This window comes from Cavia porcellus, unplaced genomic scaffold (assembly GCF_034190915.1).
Source record: "Cavia porcellus strain 051 isolate PalLab524CR breed Dunkin Hartley unplaced genomic scaffold, mCavPor4.1 scaffold_8, whole genome shotgun sequence".
In the NCBI taxonomy this organism is placed as follows: domain Eukaryota; kingdom Metazoa; phylum Chordata; class Mammalia; order Rodentia; family Caviidae; genus Cavia; species Cavia porcellus.
Window position 1 is genome coordinate 24,624,423 of NW_026947491.1, and position 27,838 is coordinate 24,652,260.

A 27,838-nucleotide genomic window follows, 5' to 3' on the forward strand; every position below is an offset into this window, starting at 1 on the left:
GGATTACCACATAGTGAGGCCATTTAGGGTCAGAAAGACTAAATTGTGAGAAGGATGAAAAATAAACTGCTAAGTTCCATGCATTTAATGGTTATTATAGCTTCAAACATTGCTCCATTACAACGCAGATTATTTTTATGGGTGGCTCTTATCTTGGAAACAATCCATACACGAGCACATTTTGAGGAAAATAAATTTGGTTTTGAGGAACTTGAATCCAGATCACATGAAAACTCATTAGTGCACATGACAGTGTCAGATCTAGAGAAGAGAACCTTTGGAAGAGGAAAAAGGGTATATGAAAGTTTGGAAGGGAGGTTCGACTATATTGTGTGAAAGAATATGATCATTCTGCTTGAAAATAAATTTAAGCTCAATGTAACATGGGAATATTTAAGATCTACTCTTACTAAATTTCAAGTATGCAATGCAGTATTAACTATAGTTATTATGGTGTGAATTATTCAGAACTTATTAACCCTTCACAAATAAAATTCTGCACTACTTCCTTGAAGATACGTATTGATTTCTCATTATGATTGGCTCAGGATATATTTTTGTTAATTTTAAGGAGAATAAAACCCAACAATACAAAACAGAATAAAGCCAATCAAAACAAAGCAGTGAAAGTGGTACATAACTTCAAAACCAGACAATAGGTCATTAGCACTGGCTACCATGATTTAGCTTGTTATCTTCACAACAGTTGTCTGTTTCCTCAGACATAGTAAAATTGAAACAAAAAAAACAAGAGTAAAGCCAATCAAAAGAGAGTATTGAATAAAGCAAAACAATAACTCAGAACAAAACAAAACAATAATATTGGATTTCAAAAACAATGCAGAAGGAAATCCACGTATTTGCCATATTCCATACTATCATCCTCCTAATAGATGCTTAGACTATGGGCCTTAGGCCTACAAAGTCAGTCAAACAACACAAGCATTTAGTTGTGTTTGTACCTCAGATTCGATCAACTCAACCTGTCCTCCAAATCAGCCAATTGCTTGAGGGTGGAGAAGGAGTTCTGATTCGCAGCCCTAGCACACCAGTGGGCTCATGGGAAAGGTAATCTGGCTTCTCTTCTAGGACGTCGCCTGGTCTTCGCGGCTTACAAACTAGCTTCTTGATGTGCTCTTCCCAGACCCAGCATAGCTTCTGCTGACTCACAGAAACAGCAGACTGGCTTCTCTTTTCCTGGGCCGCAAGTGATCTGCAGGGCTCGCAGGAAAGTCAGTCTGGCTTCTTTCTTCCAGCCCAGGATACTGAACATTATGTAGAACTTAATGGTATCTAGTGATGAAACTTGTATAGTAATAGAAATGTAAGGCAGTAGCACATGAAGTATATGGAGTGAACAAATCACCAACTTCTAGATTACTAAGCTTGGAAAAATCTATAATTATAAATAACAAAATCAAAGATAAACAGTTATATTTATATGGAAATATAGTATAAATCATTTACTTTGATTTTATCCTGTGAAAAGGGCCTATGTTACTAGGAATTCTATAAAGTTCTTTATGGTTAAAGAAATGAGATTTAGAAGTTATGTATTAGTTCAGACGGCCTTTGTATGGGGTCTGAGGTGCTCTGGAAATTAAAAGATTTAAGCATGGCCCAGAAATAATGTAAACATCTATCTAGCTCATTGTGATGGATACACCATAATTACTGTAATTACAACCAGTGCTTTGTTCATAAATTATAAATATATTTTATATCTGTTAGAAACCTATCCTTCAATGTCTTCTTTAAGATAAGAAGGGTCCTTACAAGTTTAACAAAGTCTTTTTTTCACAATTGCTGTTCATAAGTATGTAACAGATGGTTTTCAGGAGATTCCTACTTTGGAGTAGTCAACCAGTAATGTGGGGAGAAAGTAGTAACCTTTATATTATCAAAAACCAAGTTAATCATTTCTGAGGTACTAGAGCTTTTAGACAATTAAAGAATTTATAAAGAATACAAAAAACAATAAATGCTAATGAGGATGTTGACCAAATGAACCCTTCTACATGGCTGGTGGGAATGTGAATTAATGCAGGAGGAATTATATTATTAATATATCAATACGGAAAGAATACAGAGTGTGAATTAAACAGGAAGATTAGGTTTAAATGTCCTTCAGGAAACTAAAAGTAGAATTAACGTTTGGCTAAGCCATACCACTTCTTGGCATATGCCCCAAGAATTAAAGTCAGCATACTGCAGGGACACCAGCACAATTCACAAAAACAAAGATGTAAAACCAACCTGGATACCGATCAACAGATTAATGGGTAAAGAAAAGGCTGTAGCATGCAGAAACAATGGAGTGAACTCAGCCATAAAAAGTGAACTTATGTCACAAGCAACAAGTGAATAGAACTGGAAATCATGTTGAGTGAAATAAGCTGGACCCAGAAAGACAAACATCCCACGTTCTCGCTTAATGTGGAATGCAAAAAAAGATGACAAGAAAAAAGAATGGAGACTATTATTAGACAAGAAAAATGAATAAAGAAGAGGTGGCAGAGAAAGAGTTCAAAAGAAGGTGAAGAGAGGATGCTTGGGACCAAATACATGCATTGGAACCCAATTTTTGTAAAATTGATAGGCATTAATAAAGAAGCAATGAAAATAATTTTTATAGAACTACCATATAGGCCTTATTCATTGTTTTAAAAAGTAAAGAGGAGCTGAATCAATTTTGGCTAAGCTCACTCTTCATACTTTATAATTTGTGATTATGATTAACTCCTAGCCCAGAGAGAAAAGGCATCAATCTTTCCGGCAGAACCTACACAGTGAAAACCACCAACTCCAAGTGAATCGTACTAACTCTAATAAGGCTCTTCTTGCTTACATCATTGCATGGTGGAATGTCAAAAGAGACAGCGTGAGAGAGGAGAATAACTCCATCTTTTTATCAGAAACCTACTTCCCTTGATAACTAAACCTACTCCCATGAAAGTGGTGATAATCCATCGATAGCAAAAGTGCTCATGACTGACTCACCTCAGAGTTCCACCTCTCAGCACTACTGTCCTAGTAGCTGGATGTCCATAAGAGTTTTGGAGGCCATACTCAAACATTGTTGAAGGGGATTAGGAAACAGTCGAGGATATAGGCATGATTAGTCCACAACATTGAGAATATAATTGGTGCTACATAATTGTATACTTCAAAGTGATTAAAATCCGGTACTCTTTTAAGGTATCTATTTGTGTTAACTATATCAGTTTCTCACTGTAGATGTTTCCCTCTGCTAAAAGTACAATCTCACCATAAACTATGATATCAGTTAAAGGGTATGGATATTTTATTTTGTTAATTAGTTTATGATAATTATTTTACAAAGTATATTTATATCAATTGTATACCTTAAATATATATATAATTTTTATACATCCATGATGTTTCAGTAAGATTTTTTAAATTACTATTAGGAAGTAAAAAGAAAGGAAAATTGAATTTTGATTCTTAAGGCCTTGTCATCAGAACCTTATGTTTTGTGCACCCATTGCCCTAAAAGCACTTATAGTTTCTCTCTAGTAAATTTTCATGTAACAATTGTGCATTTAGGTAATTTCTTTACAAATCACTTTTGGTGCTTTCTACCTCAAAAGACATGTTGTGCTGAGGGAAAAATTAAGTTGGTAATATATTCATTGAAGAAAATTTTTTCATAAAATAGTTTCACAAGTCAGGTTTAAGAAAGTACACTTAAAGGGTTGGGGATTTAGCTCAGCAGCATAAGCACTTGCCTGGCAGGTAGGAGGTCATGATTTCTATTCCCAGTACAAAAAAAAAAAAAAGAAAGTATACTTAGATTTCATGATATCTATCTAGTAGATACTAGTGGATTAAATGTGTTATTACTGCATTGCATCTCAAGAACCTGGCACAGTGCCTATTGATGAATACTGAGAAGCCCCATTAATGAATGTATGTACTTATAGAAAGGTAAATAGAGAAATTATATATAATTTATAAATTAACATAGGGTATGTCTTGAAAATAGGGCCATTTACTGTGAAAATATGATATGTAGTTGAATTTCTATGGTGGGGATCTATAATATTACCTTTCTTAAGAAGAACATAAAATGAATATCCATAATGAAAAATCACTTCAGTAGAAGTACATTTTTCATTTTAGTAGATAAAAAGTTTTATATACTGTAAGAGTGACACTATTCCATAAACTTTTTATATTGTTATCATTTGTGTGTACTGTGCCAGTTAATCATCACACAAGCATCTCAATGGAGAGCCTATCCTCATTTTTCAGATTCAAATACTGAATCTCACATTTAAAAAATTGTGAGGTCACTTATGTGGAGTGGAGCTAACAAAGAGTCCACGTGTTGAGACCTTAGCTCCACAGTTTCTGTTAACCACCGTGTTCTAAAGGTAGCTCTTCATGTTCCATAAAGACTTTTAAGTGTGTAATTAGGAGTTAGGAAAATTGATGCACCTTGAGACCATATTGTTAAATAAAATAAATTACACACTGAAGCTTAAATATCACATGGTTGCTCTTATCGGAGAGACCCAAATTATAAACAAAGAACAAAATAAGACAATACAATGTAAGGAGATAGATCTTGGAGTCTCTGGTACAGAAACTTAAGGGACAGGTTGGGAAATGGGAGGCTGGGAGTGGCAGACAAACCAAATTATAATTGTAGTTCTAAAGTTATTTACACAAATCATAAAGCTATATAATTGTTGTGTGAATGTATGACTGACCCCAAAAGGTAGAGGAAGCAGTCCAGCGGAATGTAGTGGAGTCCAAAACCTTCATTGGCTGAAACCTTGGACTTTATATTCAGCTCTTGTGCCCTGGTCTTAGCTTAGCAGTGATCAGTCTTATAAACCTAGAGGTTTATGTAACTCCTCTAAAATTCAATTTAGAAACTGGCAGAATGTGAATAATGAGTCAAGAGGATTATAATATTTGTAAGCTACCTGGACTTAATATGTGGTAAAAGTAGATATTAAAACCTTTTAAAAGTAATTTTTATATCTAGGTACATGCAGTGAATTAAAACACTTAACTGCCCTCCCTCCATGTCTTTCCCCTTCTTAATGAAAGAGACTGAGAGCAGGAGAGAACAGCGGTTGAATCTTACTTAATAGTGCTGTGAAAAGAACAGAATTGGAAGCGTATTAGTGAAACTGAGGTCTTAACTCTTACTGCTTTTTATCCTGTAACTGGTATTTAATATAGGTAATAGCCCCATAGTATTGGCATCATATTTAGCTATTAGGTGATTACTATTTCTGATAATATGTATATAGAATATGATTATGTCTGAAATGATTTATGAAAGACTTAGTAAGTTCTAAGTCTCAAATTTTGCATCTGAAAATGAGAAGAATGTGGAAAAGTATAGCAGTTTATGGTTAGAATTTAAGGTAGTACTACTTACTGTAAAGTATTTGTAACAGTGTCTGGTACGTTAAAAATGTTTTATAAAAATGGTTGTCTATATGAATGAGCCAGTCCTGTAACCCAGTTGTATTTTTTCAAGCACGTCTACTATTTCATTCAGGGTGTAAGTGGACTGTTTCTTTGGAATGATAATTTCAGGTTCATTCTTGTGTAAATAAGATAAAAAATGTCTTGTGTTGCCACATACAGTCAGATTAATAATTATCTTTCAAGAATGAATTTTCCAAAAATTACTTTGTCATTTTAGCTAATGTACACTGTTAATGCTTACCATCATGTTGGGCCATTGATGAAACTTGGCCAATTTATAGTTTTAATTAATGATTTCCATTATTTTCGCTTGGTGTCATAATAGTTCTTTTCAAGAAAAAAATATTTCTAAGTTATTTCTTTGAAAATTTTATTCTTTTTATATTCTAGTAATTATTATTTGTGTTATAGTTATGCTTTTCAATCCTAAAATGACCATTTTGATCATATTATATCATTAAGTCTTAATTATTTGCCTGTTATAGTATCTTCATCCACTTTAAATACCTGAACTACTATTTCTGATTCTATAAAATTCTGTATACAGCTTGATTTACATAGAATACAGAGTTAAAGTCTTGGTTATTATTTACACAACCTACTCATTTGTTAGCCGCCTTTCAAAACTCAAGTGGTACAAATTCTGCGTCACATCATGATTTGTATCATAGTTTGGATTTGTTTTTAAGGAAAAACCACATCTTTCATGTGATTTTTCTTATTACTCTTGAAAAACAGATGAATTGTAACATAATTAAAAGCAGGAATAATAAATTTTTAAAACTGTACTTGTACTTTTCATCGCTTACTTTCAGGATAGATTGCTTCCCTGAAAAAATATTTTAAATCAGATCAACTTCGAAAGATATAAATCTGTTTTAAAATACAGCATATTAGAGTGAGTTCATATTTGAAGGAGGCTTAGATAGTTCTAGCATTCTAAATCTAAGAAAATATCTTAATGGCTTTTATTAACTGAATGAAAAAAAACCTATGTGACTGGTGTTACATTTCTTAGGTTTTCTTCCCCCCATCAGAGCATGGTTCCAGAACAATATCTGCCTTGTCCTTATTGGAGATACTAAAACTATAAAGGTCTAATTTCCTTGGCTCCACTTGGGCCTTCCATATGTTTGCTTTAATGTGTGTTTTTTTATCAGCATATTGGAATAAAAAATAAATGAGCCCAATACCCTTTATCACTAACTATTATGTAATATTACTTTGAGTTTATAGATTCATTTTGGGACAAGATGAACTAATATTTCAATGTCTTCAACAGTGCTTTCTTAGAAACAATTTGTCATACTAGTTGATTATCAAACAAACATTTTTTTCTTAGTTATGATTTGATCACTTCTCTCTTAGCTAATAATTATTCCAGGGGCCAGAGATTTAGCTCTGTGGCATAAGCAAATGCCTAACAAGTACAAGGTCATGATTTTCATCCTTGGTACAAAAAAAAAAAAAACTATTCCAAATTTAATTTTGGAGGAATTGTCATTTTCTGATTAATTTTCCAGTGGTATACTTATTCTTAAGATAGATGTCCATTGTATCTCTTTTGCTAAATTCAGGGGACTAAAATATATCTGTGGTGATTGGAAAGAGAGGAGTTCACTATTGTTGGTCCCTACATTTTAATGAAAACTTCATAAAGATTATTTCCTCAAATGTTTACTTCAAGACTTTTGGGAAAGTGAATGTTGTCAGCTGTTTTCTATGTTGTGTTAGAGCCATAATCATTATTCACTTATCTTCCCTTATAGCATCAGAGGCTCCTTGAAATGCTAGATACAGAAAAAGAACTGTTAAAAGAAAAAATAAAGGAAGCTTTGATTCAGCAATCTCAAGAACAGAAGGTAATATGAGAATGTGCTTAGGGTGGACGCATGGATTCTGTTACCTCAAGCAATATTTTTACTGTCTTTTTAAATACCTTATCATTTACAGGAAATATTGGGAAAATGTTTGGAAGAAGAAAGGCAAAAATATAAGGAAGCATTAGAATCTGCTGCAAAGGTATTTCTATATGCAATAATGGGTTCTTTTATAAGTAGAATTAAATACTGAGTTCATTAATATTGTCAGTCTACTTTTATATAAACTCAATAGAAAAAATAAAGGAAGTCTTGATTCACAACCTCAAGAATAGAAGGTAATACTTGACATGTGCTCATTGTGGATGCATATCTTTAGACTCATTAAATATACACATATATCACTAATTTTTAAATTATGAATTAGAATTAAACTTAGTTAAAAAAACATTGAATATCTGCTTTGTATGTTGAGACAACAAAGACTAGAAGCAAGGAAAAAAATAATAGGTTGCTTCTGAAAGCTGGGCAAGAGAAGTGAGTTGTAGAAATAGACTAATGTTGGTAAGTGTAAATGAAAGAAATAGGCACATTCTAGAAATGGAAAATGAACTGAACATATATATATATATACTGTGAATGATATACAAAAAAATTAATGGTGAGGCGTTTGAGATAGTTAAAACAAAAATTAAAATCTCGAAAATCTGTATCTGCTTTTAGTACTTAAAGACTTTAATGATGAGATTGATGATAATAACAAGTTTATTTTTGTGTTATGATATTACTATCAGAAGATATATATCCCAATGAATCAGTCTTTACCAAACAACAAATATTTTAAAAATGTTTATTGATAAAGCAAAGTACAGTAAATGATTACAGTGTAACAGAGGATGAAATTTTCATTTGAAATAATTTTCATTTCAACCAACCTTTGAATACTACCCTCTATCAGATTTTGATATGAAATCACCACAGTTCTCTAAATTGACTTCCAAGTATTTCTTCCTTTGTAAAGCTATGTATCTATGTAGGCCTTTTTTCCTATACTTCAACCAAAACTCTATCATTGCAGATTTAATATAAAAAGTAGATATAATAATATAGCTGTCTTCTACCAAGACAGATATTAAAAAGGTTTATATATGTGCAACATTACAATTTTTACCTTTTAAATATTAGAAATTATAGTCATTTGTCATAATTTATTATTTGTCATGATATTATAAGATATTACATAATATATTGTCATGATTATATATTCATAATATATTATTTGTCATGATTATATATTACATAATACATATCATACATATAAAATATATGATATAAGGAATTTCAGAACTATCTTGCATAGGATCTGCATATTATATATGATTATATCTAATATATAATATATATTATGTAATATACTTAATAACATACGTATACATAAATACTTGATTTGAATGTGTAATATAGTAAGTAGTAATACGTTCTACCGACATCAACCAAAGCTCTTTGACCTACCCAACATTGTAAAAAGATCCTAATACCACGTCTTGGAATCTGCCACTTTAAGCTAACGTACTGATTTCCTTGAAGTACAGCAATGCCATGGAGATAAGTGAGAATACGTTTTTAAAAAGGGTCAATATTTTATGTAATTATTTCATATGCAGAGAAATAAATTTCAGAACTATCTTGCATAAGGTCTATATAGTTTGTGTCTAAGTTAATCAGATTTACTTATTGTATCATCACTCGAGCATTTATATTTCAACTATTATTTGTTTTGAAGTTAGAGCAAGAAGCAGTGAAGGATATAGTTATGAAAGCCATTGAAGAAGAAAGAAAGAACTTGGAGAAAGCACATGCAGAAGAAAGGGAATTATGGAAAGCAGAACATGCAAAAGACCAAGCAAAAGTATCTCAGGCCATTGAAACAGCGATACAGGAACAGAGGAAAATCAGTCAGGTCAGTTAAATTAGTTTGTTGTAAACTTGTTTTTCTTATTTGTCTCAAAGTGAAGTGGCCTTATGATTACTTTATCTTAAATTAGTGGGCATAGCATTATTTAATTTTTAAATCTTTGATACTGATATCTTAACTAATAATTGTTAGTACTTCAATGTGTTTTCATCTGATACTAATATCCTATAATACATTTTACTTCTCTACTTTGCTTAGAATCCACATTTGTTTTGTGCTGCATTAATTTTTCTGCCCTGTGCATTGTTATGCTTCACATTCCCAGTACACACAAACAGAAGCATTGAAAAGTGACACATTTGACTGGCATCTCTGCGTGTCTGGAGGACTCTGGGTTTCTGCGCCCAGACTGCTGGAGTTCCCTCAGGCTTCCAGGTGCAGTGAAGGAGAGAGGTGGGTTTGAGGCTTCCACGTCAGCCTCCCCATTCCCGGCTTCATTTGGAGACCTGCTGAGCTCCCGATAGGTGGGCTGGCCCACACTACCAGCCTAGCCCAGCCTGTTTAGCTGCCGCGCCTGGCCATAGGTCTGCAGAGGAGGAGCTGGGCAGATCTGGGGTGCCCTCACCGGCCTCTCTGCGTGTCTGGAGGACTGTGGATATCTCTGCAACCAGGGAGGGTCCACAGGTTCCTGAAGCACTGCGGCCTGTGGTGAGTACCCTAACCCGGCTGCGATTGAAGAACTGTGGAGCTTCCAAGGGGCAGGTGGGCGCACAGTGTCCCTGAGGCCCAGCTTGTCTGGAACTGCGGAGTTCTGAGCAGGCAGAGGAGGGCCACTGGTTCTGTAGGCCTAATGGTTTGGAGTAGCGCGGCGCCAGAGTCCCAGTAGCTCCAAACATAGAAGGGGATTTTCAACAGATCCTGAGGAAGCTTTCAAATAACACTTGAAACACAGAAATATAGGAAAATGACAAAACAAAAGACCAAATTACAACCTCAAACCTCCAGCCCATCTCAAGAAACCCTAGGAGCGATGTATATAGAAGAAAATATATCCCATTCACCTCATATATCGGACACAATAGCCACTGAAATTGACAAGCAACTCCAGGAAGCTTTAAAGAAATTCAAACTCGAAATAATCTCCCAGATAAAAGAAGAAATGATAAAAGAAATGAAAGAGATTCTAAATATATCTAAAGAAAACACAGATAAAAAATTGGAGGAACTAAACAAAAAGATAGAATCCCTAGACGAGCAATATAAGAAACAAACAATACATAATGCAGATGCACAGAGATATACAGGAAATAAAAAACTCCACTGAAAGTTGTAAAAACCGCCTTAATGAAAGTGAAGATAGAATTTCAGACCTTGAAGACAGGATTGCAGCTAGTGAACAGGAAAGGAAAGATCTTTTGAAAATAACAAGGAACCAGGAAACAACAATTCAACAACTGCAAGACGATGCAAAGAAGAATAACATAAGAATGATAGGGATTAATGAAAGAGAGGGAGACAACATGAAGGATGTCAGGAGGATATTTAGAGAAGTAATAGCTGAAAATTTCCCAAGCATGAGATCAGAAACTGACATCAGGATCAGTGAAGCATATAGAACTCCAAACAGTCATAACCAAAATAAAACTACACCCAGACATATAATAGTCACCATCCCAGAAATCCAACACAAGAATAGATTATTAAAAGCTGTCAGAGAGAAAAGACAAATCACTTATAAAGGAAAACCTATCAGAATCACAGCAGACTTCTCAGCACAAACGATAAAGTCAAGAAGAGCATGGAGTGAAGTATTCCAGATCCTAAAGCAAAATGATTTCCAACCAAGACTGATATATCCTGCAAAACTATCATTCAAAATAGATGGTGCAATACGATACTTCCATGACAAAGAACAGCTGAAGAACTTCATGAACACCAAACCAACCCTGCAAAAAATATTGAAAGACAGTTTAGATACACAAAGGAAAAAACCACTAAGCAAAGCAAATAATTAAACAGAACCGAAAGATAAAGATGCAACAGCAGAGAGATAACATTCCTACAATTAACCAGCATTTAACAGTAATAACCATTAATGTAAATGGTCTCAATGCACCAATCAAAAGAAACAGACTAGCAGAATGGATCAAGAAACAAAATCCAACCATATGCTGTTTACAGGAAACCCATCTAACCCAGAAAGATACTCACAGACTGAAAGTCAAAGGATGGAAAACAATTCTTCATGCAGCAGGAATCCAAAAAAAGGCAGGAGTAGCCATTCTGTTTGCAGACAACGTGAACTTTAAACCAACAATGACCATAAAGGACAAAGAAGGTCACTACATACTCGTAAGGGGAAAACTCCAAGAGGAAGAGATAACTATCTTAAATATATATGCACCAAACTCCAGAGCACCCAGTTATATAAAACAATTATTAACAGAAATGAAAACTCAAATTATCAGTAACACAATTGTAACAGGAGACCTTAATACACCACTGACACCAAGGGACAGATCAACCAGACAGAAAATGAGCAAAGAAATAACAGAACTGAATCACACCTGTGAACAAATGGGTTTGATAGACATATACAGAATGTTCCACCCAACAACATCAGAATACACATTCTTCTCAGCAGTACATGGATCATTTTCTAAAATAGACCATATATTAGCTCACAGAACATATTTAAGCAAATGCAAAAGAGTTGAAATCATCCCTTGCATATTATCGGATCATAGCGCTCTGAAATTAGAAATTAATGACAAAGGATACTGCAAAAATTCCGCAAACACATGGAAACTAAATAACACACTCTTGAGTAATCAGTGGGTCACAGAAGAAATTAAAGAAGAAATTAAACAATACCTAAAAGAAAATGAAAATGCAGATACAACTTACCGGAATCTGTGGGATGCAATGAAAGCCGTTCTGAGAGGACAATTTATTGCACTGAGTTCCCACATCAGGAAAACAGAACGAATACAAATAAATAACTTGATGCTACACCTCAAACAGCTAGAAAAAGAAGAGCAAGTCAAGCCCAAAGCCAAAAGAAGAGAGGAAATTATAAAAATCAGAGCAGAAATCAATGCAATAGAGACTAAGAAAACAATCCAAAGAATCAACGAATCAAAGAGTTGGTTCTTTGAAAGAATAAATAAAATCGATAAGCCCCTAGCCAACCTTATTAAAAAAAGGAAAGAAAAAGCTCAAATTCATGCAATAAGAAATGAAAAAGGAGAAATCACTACAGACCCAATAGAAATACAGAGGATCATCAACACCTATTTCGAAAACCTCTACTCTCAAAAGTTTGATAACACAGAAGAAATAGACAGATTCTTAGAAGCATATGAAGTACCAAAGCTAGATCAAGAGGATATAAAACTGTTGAATAACCCAATCTCTGCTAATGAAATTGAGAATGTAATTGGGTCCTTGCCCACCAAGAAGAGCCCAGGCCCAGATGGATTCACTGCAGAATTCTACAAGAAATATAAAGAAGACCTAATGCCGACACTCCTCAAACTATTCAATGAAATTGAAAGGGAAGCAATCCTTCCTAAGTCATTCCTGGAAGCAAATATTACTCTAGTACCAAAACCTGAGAAAGACCCAACTATAAAAGAGAACTATAGACCGATCTCCCTAATGAACACAGATGCAAAAATCCTCAATAAAATATTGGCAAATAGGATCCAGCAAATCATCAAGAAGATTATACACCATGACCAGGTGGGATTCATCCCAGGAATGCAAGGATGGTTCAACATACGCAAATCAATAAATGTAATCCACCATATCAATAAAGCCAAAAATAAGAATCACATGATCATCTCTATAGATGCAGAAAAAGCCTTCGATAAGGTCCAACACTTATTCATGATAAGAACTTTACAGAAAATTGGAATAAATGGTCTTTACCTCAATATAATAAAGGCCATTTATGACAAACCAACAGCCAGCATCATACTAAATGGCCAAAAATTGAAAGCCTTTACTTTAAAGTCGGGTACAAGACAAGGATGTCCTTTATCACCACTCCTATTTAATATAGTACTGGAAGTATTAGCCAGAACAATTAGGCAAGAAAGAGAAATAAAAGGGGTAAAGATAGGAAAAGAAGAAGTTAAATTATCATTGTTTGCAGATGACATGATACTCTACATAGAAGAACCCCTAAACTCCATTGAAATACTCTTAGATACAATAAATAAATTCAGTAATGTGGCTGGATACAAAATCAATACTCAGAAATCAATGGCATTCCTATACACGAACAACAAAATTACAGAGAGGGAAATAAGAGAAACTGGACTATTCACATTAGCAAGCAAAAAATGAAATATTTAGGAATTACTCTTACGAAAGAAGTGAAAGACTTATACAGTGAAAATTATAATACACTGAAAAAGGAAATTGAAGATGATCTCAGAAAATGGAAAGACATCCCTTGCTCATGGATAGGAAGAACAAACTTTGTGAAAATGGCCATTCTCCCAAAACTGTTATACAGATTCAATGCAATCCCAATAGAAATACCATCAACATACCTTATAGATCTAGAGAAATCACTCCTAAATTTCATCTGGAACCAGAAGAGACCTAGAATCGCAAAGGCAATTCTAAGCAGCAAAGACAAAGCAGGAGGCATCACAATCCCTGACTTGAAGTTATACTACAAAGCAACAGTAGTAAAATCAACATGGTATTGGAATCAAAACAGAGCTGAAGATCAGTGGAATAGATTAGAAGATACAACCACAACTACGAACACACTCAACCACCTTATTTTTGATAAAGGAGCCAAGCAGGTTCACTGGAAGAACGACAGTCTCTTTAATAAATGGTGCTGGAAAAACTGGCTCTCCATTTGCCGAAAACTAAAGCTAGACCCATGTCTATCACCATGTACTAAATTAAAATCTAAATGGGTCAAAGATCTGAATATTAAAACAGAAACACTAAATCTATTGGAAGACAAAATAGGTAGAAACCTTGGAGACATAGGAGTAGGTAAAGAATTCATGAACAGGACTCAAACCGCACGGGAAATACTTCCCAGAATCAATAACTGGGACCACTTCTTATTAAAAAGTTTCTGCATGTCAAAAGAAATCTCCAGCATAGTGAAAAGAAAACCCACAAACTGGGAAAAGATTTTAGTGAACTCTCTCTCAGACAAGGGCCTCTTGTCTAAAACATACAAAGAATTAAAGAAACTCAGACCTCCGAAATTCAAAGATCCAATCCAAAAATGGGCATCTGAGATGAATATGCAATTCTCAGATGAAGAAATGCAAATGGCAAATAAATACATGAAAAAATGCTCATCATCATTGGTCATTAGAGAAATGCAAATTAAAACCACACTGAGATACCATCTCACTCCTGAAAGAATGGCCAGGATCAAGAAAACCGACAACAAATGCTGGAGAGGCTGTGGGGAAAAAGGAACTCTCCTGCACTGCTGGTGGGAGTGTAGACTGGTACAGCCTTTGTGGAGATCTGTCTGGAGATTTCTCAAAAAGTTGGGACTGGAAATCCCATTTATTCCAGCTATTCCACTTCTAGGCATATTCCCAGAAGAACTGAAAGCATCATACCACAGTGATTTATGTGCACCTATGTTTATAGCAGCACAATTTGTAATCGCCAGATCTTGGAAACAACCCAAGTGCCCATCAACTGAGGAATGGATAAAAAAGTTGTGGTATTTCTATACAATGGAGTATTATTCAGCTATAAAGAAGGATCACATTGAGATATTTATCAATAAATGGGCGCCGCTTGAGACCATACTCATAAGTGAAATAAATCAATCTCGCATGTGTGAATACCGAATAGTTTCCCTAATGTAAGTAATGATTCAAATATATAAAAATATGTGGTAATCATGATTCCCCATTAGGTGGCCTTGAAGCCTTATAAAGTTTTCACTCATTAATTAGAAAGGCTTTATTCTGTGCTTCTTGATATGAAAATATTTGAAGCTAGAGTATATGAAGTTTTACCCAAATATTTCAAGGAAAAAGACACTATGGTAACTACTATTAAGTCAGGTTACAAGGTGGTGAAGTACTAGGTTATTGAAACAGTCATGCTGTGACCTCTATTGTTATATTGTTATGTCCTGTTTTATCTCAATCTCCCCCTTATTGTTTCAAAAAAATTATTTAGTCATTTCTTATGTTTGTCTTAATTAAAGAAAAAATTCAAAAAAATTAGGATATATAAACAGTAACTCTTTTCGATTTCCTATTAACTTGTTTTGAAGTCCTGTAGTACTCCCACGATCTTGTTTTGACTGATTAGACTCTGTTCCATTCTATTTGATAGTATCAAGTTTGAAGACATAGGCAACTACTTTGAAGACAATAAGATTCACTAAGATACCCATTCTGGTTTGACTATTGTCTTCTTTGGAAGTCCTGTAATGTTTACAATGCCTAAGTTTTATTGGTCTTGTTCTCTACTGTTTTGTCCAACTTTATAATATCTAATGAGATAGACAATTCTTTTTAAGGAAACAAGGGACAACGTTGATAACCATTGTTGATAAACTTGTACTCTGTTCTACACCATGTGCTATGTCTATCCTTGGTATTGACTGACAGCCTTGTTTTGCCATATTTGACTGTATTCTTCCCCCCCCCAAAGAAAGTAATAAGCACTAAGGAGTAATAAAATCCAAGATGTGTAAATTTTGTTGTAAAAAAGAGAGGGAAAAAAAAAAAAAAAGAAAAAGAGCTCTAACGGATATAACAGCAAGTGTGCTTGGGGGTGTTAAATAGCTGACTTTATCAATGTTTTTGGAACATTGAACACAGCTGTTTGCAGTCTCCCTGTTTGAATGTCCACCTTGTGTTCTTTGATAATGTGATTTGAGGAACTATTTTCAAGAAAATAGTGTGTAATCTACTAGCAGGTAATTTCTTACTGTTATGGTTTTTTGTTTTGTTTTGTTTTGTTTTGTTTTGTAGTTCTGTATTGCGTGTACCCTTACGCCGCTTTGGTTTGTTTTGTGTTTTTCTCTTTTTCCTCTTAAATAAAAAAAAAAAAAAGAAAAGAAAAGAAAAGTGACACATTTACATATTAAAAAGTACTTGATTTGATTAATTTTAATAACCTCAAAAATATTCACTGTGTTCTCAAAAGAGATATAACAATTACATTCCACATAGAAAGCAACTTTTGATCATTTATGTGACTACTTAACTCTCTTAATTTTTACTTTCTATAATTTGCATAGTTCTGTTTTACTTGGATTTGGTCTTTTCTTTTGATAGGCAGAGAAACTTGAGGAAATCTTCCCTTAATCAAGTATGTAAAAGAAAAGATAACATTTAAAAAGTCTTTTTCACATGGTCCACATGTCACATAAACTACCATTTTTTACTTTTTGTTGAATATACTCAAAATGATTTACCTTTCAAGACAATCTAAATTTTTATGACTCTTTAATAACCATAAAAAGCCCTAAAAAAAATCAGCATTTCCAACATCCAGAATTAGTGTTCTACATTTTTTTTTTAAAGACAGGGTCTCACTAAGTGGTGCAGGCTGACCTTGAAATCATGGCAATCCTCCTGCCTTAGCCTTCCAATGCTGGAATTACAGGCATGCACCACCACAGCTAGCTCAATGTTATACTTTTTTACTCAAAGTTTATTTTCAGGGACATATATTTACCTGTGTATTAGAAAAAAATTAAACAGATCTATAGGTTGTTTCTATGCAAGATAGCAATATTATAGTAATAGATGTTGTCTTTTTTAAAAAAAACTTTTTTCCGTTAAAGTAATCATACATTTAATTATTTCTGTAACCATTATTAGTATCTGCATACACATACTGGGTACCTTTTTAGATAAGATGTTGATCTGTCAGTTTTGTTGGTTAGAATTCTAAGTCAACAAGGTCAAGATCATGAGTTATTTTTCCTTATTTGGGAGAGTTTATGTTGTTTTGTTTTTTTGTGGACAGCGAGTACTCTTATAAACTCCAATAGTCTCCATGAAATTGAGCAAAACAGTTTGAATGAGTCAGCACATGTTCATTACCCATATCACAAAAGTACAGAACTTAAAGAATATATATTTAAAGCAGTATACATCTCTGCTATTGTCCTGTAAGAGACTGCAATAGACAGTAAACTTTAGAATTTTTCCTCTATTAATGAAGATAATCCACAATGGTTGTTTTCTCACAGAAGTTTACAGATTTTGCTAGCCATTGTGTGTGTATTTCTTTAATTACTATATTGCTAAGAGAGTTGGAAATATCTCCAGTAGAGTGACAGTTTTGTCAGGTAACTTCAAGGTTTTCAAAAGTAGAGTGGTGGTATTAAATGTACTCAAAGTCTTTAAGCTCTCTCTGTTTTTCATGGTTGGTGTTTTTAGGCAAATCATTAACTCCTTCTAGCTTCCTAGACTAGGAAATGGACAAGTAAATTACTTTTCTTGGAAGTCACATGATCTTTTCTTTCTGTTTAGACCAGCAGGGATAATCACATAAATTTGGAGGGTGAAAATCTGTGGTGTTTTACATCAACAATTAAAATGATTGCTAGTTATGTTCCAGGCACTATACTTATTTCTGGGGATACTGCAGTGGAGAAAACAATTCCCTACTATCTCATAAAGAAGACAGGAAACTAATATAAATCAAGTATAGATAAATGACATGAAAAACTAAGCTGTCTAGCCAGGCATGGTGGTACATGGCCTGTAATCCCAACAATAGGGAGACTGAGGCAGAAAGACTGCCATGGGTTCAAGGCAAACCTGGGCTGTTGCATAGTGAGTTTAAGGCCAGGTGGAATACATTGAAAGACACTGTCTCAAAAAGTCAAAAATGAAAACAAAAAGAGTAAAGCTGTCTTGGGAACAGGAGGGTGAACAATCAAGTATATAAAAAAAGCGTACTCGGGTAAGTGCTTGCCACAGAGCTAGGCTTTCAGAAGAGACCTGCACAGATAGAAGGACTTTGCTTTGTATGTAATTAGGAAAGAGATTCAAACAAAAAGAGTATTTCAGAGGTATAGTAAGTGCAAAGCCTCTGAGGCAGAAGGATAGATGGTGTAATTAAAACAGAACAGTACTGTTATAGACATTGACAGTCAGCAGAGCCAATAGACCAAGATATAATCCAGAAATACACTTAATTTTCTGTAATTTAAAATTCTGTAAAGATAATAGGACAAATTAGGATAAGCTGAGCCTTAAAAAATCAGAATTTTTTTATCTTGATTCCATGTAACAGGTCTATGTAGTCTGTGAATTTATTGGAAGTATGTAAAATGGAATATATGTGGGTATTTTTTGAAGAATTAATAAATACTTTTATTAAATCCTCAAAAGAACTGCAATTAAACCAGAGAGTATTAGAAATGTTTCAGCTGATTACCCTTTTTCTTCTGTAATCTCTATGTAAAATCAATGACAATTAGACTAAATATTTAAATATATAAATTGAAAGAACTAAAAAGGAATTAAAGAAATTACTGATACTCTTTGAAAGGGAAAGTTTAAGGACTGCTGGAATCCTGGAATGAATACCTCTACAAATTACCTTCTTCATAAATAGTGAAAACACTAGCAAAACAGTTGTTAAAATCCACTTTTTAGAACTGTAGGTAGTAATCAAAGTTTGTAATAACCCAAATGTTTAATTAAGAAAAATAGCTAAGTCTTCCTAAGAACAGCCATGTTTTCAGAGTTTTAACCTACTCCATTCCATTCCTTCTCTCCAGATGTAGGGGGTTAGCATTAAAAATGAGGAGCTACACAGCCACACTAATTAATGGAGACCCACAAAGTAGAAGTCATTGAAGGAGCCAGGTGAGGTATGGAGCTCTACAAAAGCCACATCTCCAGAGATTTTTTACTATTTGACCCTTCTTGGAAAGCTCCTGTTTTAAGGCTTTTCATATTTGACCTGCCTCAGTGCTCACTGGGAAAAGCCCTATCCCCAGGATATCTGCTAGAAACTGTAAGTGGAGATCATTTATCTTCTCCACTGCCTGAGCAGGTGAGAGAGAGGAGAGAAAAAGAGAAGGAACACACTTTTAAAAATATTGCTGGAGTTTAAGGCCACACATACCCAAGAAAGCCCTGAGAAAGCTTTGATTCTATCCAAGCAAACATGAAGGCTAAGGTTAAGTTGCAAAGTTTCAGTGCTGAAGTTATGTGTTCCAGCACATAGAGCCCCCTTGGAAAAGGACAGAAGACTTCTTGGTTCAAGATACTTAAATAACTCTCTGTATAATTTCATTAGCTGATCACTGCACTAACCTATAAGTGACTTTAGAAGGTGCAAATGACAAGGAATGTAAAGACATGAGAACTTCGTAACACAGTAACAGCAATGATAACATATAAAAAGGCAGTAATCTTTGGAGTATAGACAAGATCTGACATCTCACATTGCTACATTATTCTAATATCCAGTTTTCGTCAACAAAAGACTTTTGAGATATTCAAACAAACAGGAGAAAGTGGTTCGTATACCTGGGGGGAAGCTAGTTAGTATTGGGTACTGGACTGAATAAAAATTTTGTTTGCTGTTACAGTTTTATTCAAAGAGCTAAAATAGACCATTTGCCTAGACTTATAAGGCTTCATCATATTTATTATGTGTCTTCAGAAATTAGCATTAGAAAATTTGAAGGACTGCCCTCATAATTTTTAACACATATGCTTGTTTGCTATAAATACAAGGAGGCAAACACAGAAGTATACACTTCACTTTTCTTCCTGCTGTTACCTGTGAGTACTTACTTTGTTGAAGGAAAATGCCCTGGTCTTCTATCTCTAAATTTATACTTTTCTTACAGCATATGTTTGGTTCATGTGCTAACTTCACAATTTCATTCTGAGAGGTAGATAGTGAGTTGAAGGCCAAGATATATTAGCTTTTTGGTTTTTCTGCAATGTTTTAAATATGTTATGTCATTTTATTTCCCCTACTTAGTCTCAAGAAAAGACAACAGGTCTAAGACAAATAGCTTTGAATGGCTACATATCATGGTATGAATGTTTGCTCCCACCTCAATCCATGTTAAGATCCTACCTCCCAAGATAATGATAGTAAAAGCCTTTGAGGATGAGTAGGTTACAGGTTCTCTTTACTCATCAATGGGATTAGTACCCTTACAAAAGAATCTCTTTTGTACTTTGCCCTTTCTTGTATGCCCTTTCTCAGCACACTGAGAAGGTGCTATCTTAAATAAAGTGGACAACTACCCAGACACCAAATCTACTGGTGATTCATTAATTGATGTTCCAATTTCCAAACTTAATAGAAGTTAAATTTCTTAAATCTAATTTATGGTATTTTGACATAGCAGCTCAAATAGAAGATATATAAGCTTACTTTTTTTGTCTCGTCTGTGATCTTAAACCAGTAATTTTGATATCAAATAAGATCTTTGATGATTTTAAAACATTTTCCTTTCTCACTTGCATTTTTGCTTGGATTGGTTTCGTTAGATTTCCAAAATGAGAGTCTTAGTGTTAATTGTATTGATGGTACCAGCACTCAGAGTCCCAGCTTTACCACAGTGTAAAGCTGAACTAGGGATCCCAGTTTATCATAACACGAAGGAAAAAGAAGTAAACTGCAGTGGAAGATGCTGTTTGAAGTGTGTGAGTGTTGAATTTTTACTATACCTTTCTTGATGGACAGTGTGTACGGTCAGGACTTTAACAAGGCAGAGTTAACTTTAACATGCTTGAGCATGTCTGGCTGAGATGACTCCTCTGGCCTTGGTCTCTTAACGGCCTCCTCTCCATACCTAGTGTGGTTTCAAATCTTGTTCACACTTTAGAATGCAAGGACTGGAACTTGGTGTATCTTTCATGTGTATAGTTGAAAGAACTTTTTTAGGATCAGCTTTGATAATGAAGTCATTGTGTTTAGGTTTGCCATTGAAAGGCAAACAGTTTATACCTTTTCCTTATATATTCAAGGCATATAATGTGATAATTTGAAATACATATACACTGTAATGGGTATCAAATCATGTTAGTGAACACATCATAATGTTTGCTGTGTGCTAGATTCTCTAGAAATTGTTCATCTTATAGCTGAAAGTTGATGCAGTTTGATCAGTATCTCAACATTTCTCTAGTGTGTGTTGGGGGGGATCTTTTTTAAAAGTAGTCACAGCATTTACGAATGGAAAACCCTTACTGACCTAATCATCCCCAAATTCCTAGCGCCTGGCAACCAGCATTCTATTATTTCTGTGTTTAAGTTTTTAAAATTCCATATATAGGTGAGGTCATACAGTACTTTTTTCTATGTCTCATCCATTACATTAAATATAATGTCCTCCAAGTTCATCCATTTTATCATAATATTATGGCACACAATTGTGAGACACACACAAGAGCCGAGACTTTGAGACACAAGCTTTATTTGAAGCTGACAGGGGACAGAACAGGAAAAAGGGGCTGAAGCTGTCAACCATAAGTCTTTGTCCCCCTGATCTTTTACACAGTTTTATGGGATCACAAGTTCCTTGGTTACCATAGCAACCCATTACACCGCATGATTTCGTTGGGATTCCACAAGACCCTTTTACAACCCCCTTTCTCAATGTGTGGTTCTATTTGGAAATCACAAAGGATGCAGGCAGCCGTCATCTTGAGCGGTGTGTGCTAAAACTATTTGTTTCTCTAACTGCTTGACTGTCTTTTGTGGAATTTATGATAAACTAGATGAGAGGGAGTTGCAGGAGTGCGATTACCTAAAGTTTCACTACAAACTAACCGGAGACTTCAAAGAAATTGGAGTCACACCTGCTGTAAAAAGCAGGAACTCCTTTTTATGGTAAATACCCATTGCACACACACACACGTGTGTGTCACATTATGCTTTCCATTATCCACCCATGAACATTTATCTTGGTCCCATATATTGTTTATTACGAATAATGCTTCAGTAAACAAGGAAATATAAATATCTCAGATACTTAGTCTAGTTTATTTGATTGTATACCTAGAATTGGAATGGCTTAATCATATAAACAGTGCTGTCAAACCTATGACACACACCTTACTGTGTTTTTCTCTTAAGACAAAAGATGTTAATGCAGAGTTGTTTGTTTAAACTAAATCCTCAGTATTTAGGTTTAATTACAGTGTTGGCCCTTTGTGATAAGAAGTTGGCTTTCGGTTGCAGTCTGGCACTCAGTCTGTAAAATGTTCACCATCACTGATATAATAATATATTCAGAGAAACTTTTCCAGGAACTTTGTACTGATTTCTATACCTGCTCCTTCAGTTTATATCCCACCAACAGTGTACGAAGTTTCCCTTGTCTCTGCATCCTTCATATAACTTCCATGCTTGTGGGTGTGAGATGTTCTCTTATTGTGCTTTGGTTTACATTTTTCTGATATTCAGTGCTTTTTACAATGTTCTTGTATACCTGTTGGTCATTTGCATGGCTTCTTTGGAGAAATTTAACTCTTTCTCATCTTTTTTTTATCAATTTATTTTATTTTATTTTTACTTTATTTTACTGTTGAGCTGTATGAGTTATTTATCAGATACATAGTTTGCAAACATTTTATTTCATTGTTGAACTCAGCTTTTTGGTTTGTTGATTGCTTGATTTGGTATATATAAGCTTTTTCGTTTGATGTTGTACTCCTGCTTGTCTGGTTTTACATTTGTTGCCTTTGGTGTTGTATGCAAGATATTGTTGTCAAGATGAATGCAATGAAGCTTTCCATTTCTCTTTTCTTCTACAGTTTTTGCTTTCTCACTTGTCTTTAACTCATTTTGAATTGATAGACAATGATCTAATTTCATTTTTTTGCATAGAATATTCAACACTCTGTTGAGACTGTCCCCATGTGGATTTTTGGCACCTGTCAAAGATCAGTTGTCAAGCCTGGTTTTATTGCTCAGTTGTGTGTGTGCACACATGCATGTTGTGGACTGAACTCAAGCCCTTGTGCATAAGCGCTTTTCCGGGAACTGTTTTATCCATGTTTTTGTTTTGTTTTGTTTTATGTCAGTACCATGCTATTTAATTCCTGAACTTTGTAGTGTTTTTGGAAATCAGGATTGTAAATAATCCCTTTGATTTTGTTCTTCTTTCTCAAGGTTATTTTGATTATTTGGAGTTGTTTTGGATCCTATATGAACTTAGATTTTTTTTTTTTACTTCTGTTTGTGAAAGAATGAATGTTGGAGTGTGTGTGTCTGTGTATTTCATTGAATCATTAGATCTCTTTGAATAACACAGACGTTTTAAGAATATTGTGTCCAACTCATGAACATAGACAATCTTTCCCTATACTACTATCTACAGTTTCCACAAATATTTTACACTAGTTTTTACCACTTGTTTATTTTTAAGTATTTTTTATTCTTTTTTTTTGACATTTTGTGGTTTGTAGAAACATAACATGTTGATTTTAATTTTGTATCCTATAACTATACTGAATTTATTCTAGCAATTCTTCTGGAGGAAGTTTTATATAATAAGATCAGGTCATTTGCAAAGCTATTTTTGTTTCCTTTCTGATTTGGATTCCTTTTATTCCTTGTCCTGCCTAAATGCTCTGACTGGGATGTCCAGTATTTTTAAAGGCATTTATGGAGATCATATGATTGGTTAAAAATCTTACATTCTATTATTGTAGGTTATTGCATTAAACAATTTTCAAGTGTTGAACCATCTTTATATCCCAGAGATAAGTACGACTTGGTGAACATGACCTACTGTGTTGTTGAATTTCCTAGTATTGTACTGTGTCCACAAGGAGTGATCTAAATATATAGCAAATGTTTAAATTTTAAAAAGTTTATAACAGTAAAGGACACATTGCCATTAATTCTCCTCAAAATACCCCATCGCTTCACATACACTTACCTCATTGCTCTTGCCACTTTCTGGTGCAGTTCTAGAAGACTTCTTTCATGAGAGTCTTTAGAAAGTATGATCACAATTTGGTTGAGTGCTGCTGCCAGGTGCCATCCTGCAGTCAAGCAGGCTCATAAAAGGATTATGGTGTGTCTTCATTCACCAAATTCACGGGATCTGGCATGACAGGCCTTTTGACTCTTCTCAAAAATCAAAATGATCATGATAGATAATTTTAATTGATCCAGAACATCAAAGTAGCCATCCTAGTGATACAGGAGAACAAAACTCCCAACCTACTAGATGTGGGGTATGAGTTCATGTTATCTAAAATCAAAGAATGAATTTATTCAAAGAATGAATAAATATAGCAGAGTATATTTATTGAGAGAAAAAAAAACATTTTTTTTGGTCTTTTTCCTTTTTAAGGGTACCGGGGATCGAACTCATGACTACCTGCTTGCAAGGCAGGCGCTTATGCCACTGAGCTAAATCCCCAGCCCCAGAAAGAAAGCTTTTGTCCCACTTTTTCTACAGATTTTCTAGAGCAAATCCACAAGGTGAGGTGGGCCCAAGGTGGGAAAAAATGGGAACTCACAAGGTGGGCATGAGGTGGAACACAACTTTGGCCAACAAATAAGATCAATTGCTTAGGTAAAATTGATTAAATTGGGGACAAATGAGGAAGTGAGTCATGGTAACAAGTGTACATGCTTAAAGAACAGTGACTCTTCCTGTAGGGGATTGGGATGTTAACTCCTGGCTTCCTCAGGGTGATACAGAGCTAGTTAGAATATCAATTCCTGATGCTTACCCTTAGGAAGAATGTGAGTATCTCTGACTTATTTTTTGTATTGAAGATGAGAGCTAGGGGTCTCCTTCCAATAAAATGGCACTGGTAATAATAAGGTCTTAAGTTTTCCCATCAGCTTTGATGTGGTTGATCTTTGTGTTCTCCTAAGGAACTTCTCAGTTTGTGTCTGAATTTCTCACAGAATGTGTTTGTGCTTGCATTGCCATTGTAGTATCATTGCGTCCCTGGGGAGGGGGTATAATGGACCCAGGGTTTTCTGTTGCCCTCTTGTTGATCTGAAGGGATCAGATTTTAAGACTTCTCCAAGGTAAAGGAACAAGTAAATTAATAAATTCTTATGTTAACATCACTGAGAAAAGTAAGTTATTGTAGGTATAAAATACCAGATAAACAAAAAGAGGCATTTTTTTAAAAATGTGATAAATGTTTGAGTATGCATTCTGAATGATGCTTCTGTGACTTTAATGTATTTATCCTAGTTTTTCAAATAATTTATAGACTTTACTTAATTAATCATACTCCCAAGGAAAAACAGATTGGGGAAAGAAATTAATTATTATGGATTAATTTGTAAATATTCCTTGACTTTAATTAATTGTCTTAAATTAATAATGATACAAGTCAAGAAATATACTTTAAAAATAGACTTTATCCCTGGGCTAATAATGATAAGAATCCTGACTATTCATTCCCTTTATATGTTGGGCAATTTTAAGTGTGAGTTTTAGGTTTATAATTAACAATCTTATTAATTTTTTAGAAAAGCCCCTCAGATATTAAGTATTATAAAAATTAACCAGATATTATCATCTCACAATAATAATAATGAAAGAGTAATGATTATTGTTCCGGTTTCATCTGTTGGTTTTACTGTATACAAATATACTAAACTTTGGCAGCTTTTTCCAAATATTTTTCCTGGAATTTTTATTACCTTTGCAGGAAGAATAATACAGTCTCAATGGCAATGGTCATAGAGACAGCAAAAGTCCTAACAGTATTTACTCAGTTCTAACAGTGCCAGCAACCTTTCTAATTATTCTTCATTTTTGGTCTGAGTCTCTCACCATTTGAAGCAGGTACTTTAATATCATCCTTATGTTTTCAGATTCAGAAACTAAACCTTACAGAAACTATGCAACTTCTTCTAGACCATGCAACTCCTGAAAGGAGGTGACATGCAGCATGCTAATTTAACTACAGAGATCTTGTAGTTTGCTACCACTCTTTTCAACCTCCTGGTGGTACCATGGTAGTGTAAGTTGCAAATGCAGCTGAATAACCATTTAATGAGTTTTAATTGATCCTAGGAAATGAATGGTCTCACTAAAGAAAACTTAAAGAAGCTGTTCTTTTACTCATACGTTTGATAACATTTTAGAGCATCTACTCTGTACTGGCACCTATCACAGTGTGTGGCATTCAGCACATAGAGCAGTAGTCTTGAGGCTCGCAGGACACAGTCAACTTGAAGCAGAATTAGAAGAGTCAAGTAATTCCATGCAATGGTTCATATAACACTTTGTTTGCTGAATGTGGTGATGAGATTTCTATAGATAAAAAATTTAAGAAGCCAGGCTCATAAAACTTGCATTTTGTATAATTTGTTTGTATGAAATTGTAGGGAGGCCAAGTGTGACATGAAAGAAAACAAATCAGTAGTCATCAGGGGCAGGGAAATTTCAAAGGCGATGATAATATTTTTAATTTTATTTTAATTTTTAATTTATGCAGCAAATATATTTGACCAAACTTACCAAATTGTATGTTTCATATTGGTGAATTTTTTTATTTGTAAGTAGTTCCTTGATACTCCTTTAAAAACACAAATGATACTACAATAAATTACTAGGTAATAGTGATTCTAGGTGGTGATGTCAATTACTATGGTGAATGAGGGCTTCTCTTTCTCTTGAAAGTTTTGTTACAGGAAAGTACATTTGTTATTGACACCAAAGCAGGCACAAAGAGGACTTTCATTAATTTTGCTCTTGTAGCAAAGTCCTATAAAAGGATTCCAGTGGATTCAGATTTTCAAACTAGATTCAGTTTTGGAAGCGCTTTATAATAGTTTATAATCTCAGTCACTGTAATTTAAGGTTTTGTTTTTCTCCAAAGCCACAGACATTACGGTCAGTGGCTAAATTTTCTTAAATAAATTTAATGTTGCCACCTTATCCTTCTTTTAAAAAAGGAAATAGCATTTCTGCTTTTGCTGAGCAGGCCACATAGTTTTCTTAAACTTGAAATTTTTCGGTATTGATTTTTTTAGTTTTGATGCATAAGTTTGTTTTAAAGTTTTTATTTAAAATACTTTGATGATAACTTCATTCATAGTAGGAAAAATCTTAATGGTGTATCTGTTCATGGAAAATATCATATCCAATGTCAAATGGAAGTATATCAACTTACCTTCTCATCCCTGAAAACCTTTTTCCTCCTTCTATATATATTTTACTCCTAGTGCACTCGTTTAATGAAACAACCAGTCCAAAGCATTAGAACCCACCCCAGCTTCTCCTGTCATGCCTATTTCCATACCTTTTCAATTTACCCTCACAGTTTTTCTGTTAAGTAATCCTTAAAAATATAGTTCCTACCTATAGTCACTGTCTTAATTAATATTTTTTTATCTTGATCTCCTACATAGACTTCTTCATCTATATGTTTGTCCTTTTTCTGTTTGGAATAAAAAATGTGTACCATTTTTAAATTTTGTAGTACCTTCCTGTGTCTCTAGAGTAAAATTCAGGCTAGTTAGAGTTAAATAGAAATCTTTTGGCAAGCTTCTCCATACCTTTCCATCCCATCATTAGCCACCTTACCTTATACTTCATGCTTTTAGTACCAACCTGCTTATTCCCATTCAGTGCTGTTTTATGGTCTTTGTCCTTAACTTATATCCTACCTTAAGTTTACTGTGC

At 34.2% G+C, this 27,838-nt stretch overlaps 1 protein-coding gene across 18 annotated transcripts in view; it reads left to right on the top strand.

Moving 5' to 3' along the window:
* The window catches only part of Ccdc91 (coiled-coil domain containing 91), a 388,627-nt gene that overhangs the window by 244,012 nt on the left and 116,777 nt on the right, over positions 1-27,838 (top strand). For all 18 annotated transcript variants that reach the window (XM_013149338.3, XM_023563788.2, XM_013149335.3 and 15 more), the window contains 3 exons: positions 7,242-7,334; positions 7,426-7,494; positions 9,076-9,252. In XM_013149338.3, the coding sequence (XP_013004792.1) occupies positions 7,242-7,334; positions 7,426-7,494; positions 9,076-9,252 (339 nt within the window). The remainder of the gene's footprint in view (positions 1-7,241; positions 7,335-7,425; positions 7,495-9,075; positions 9,253-27,838) is intronic.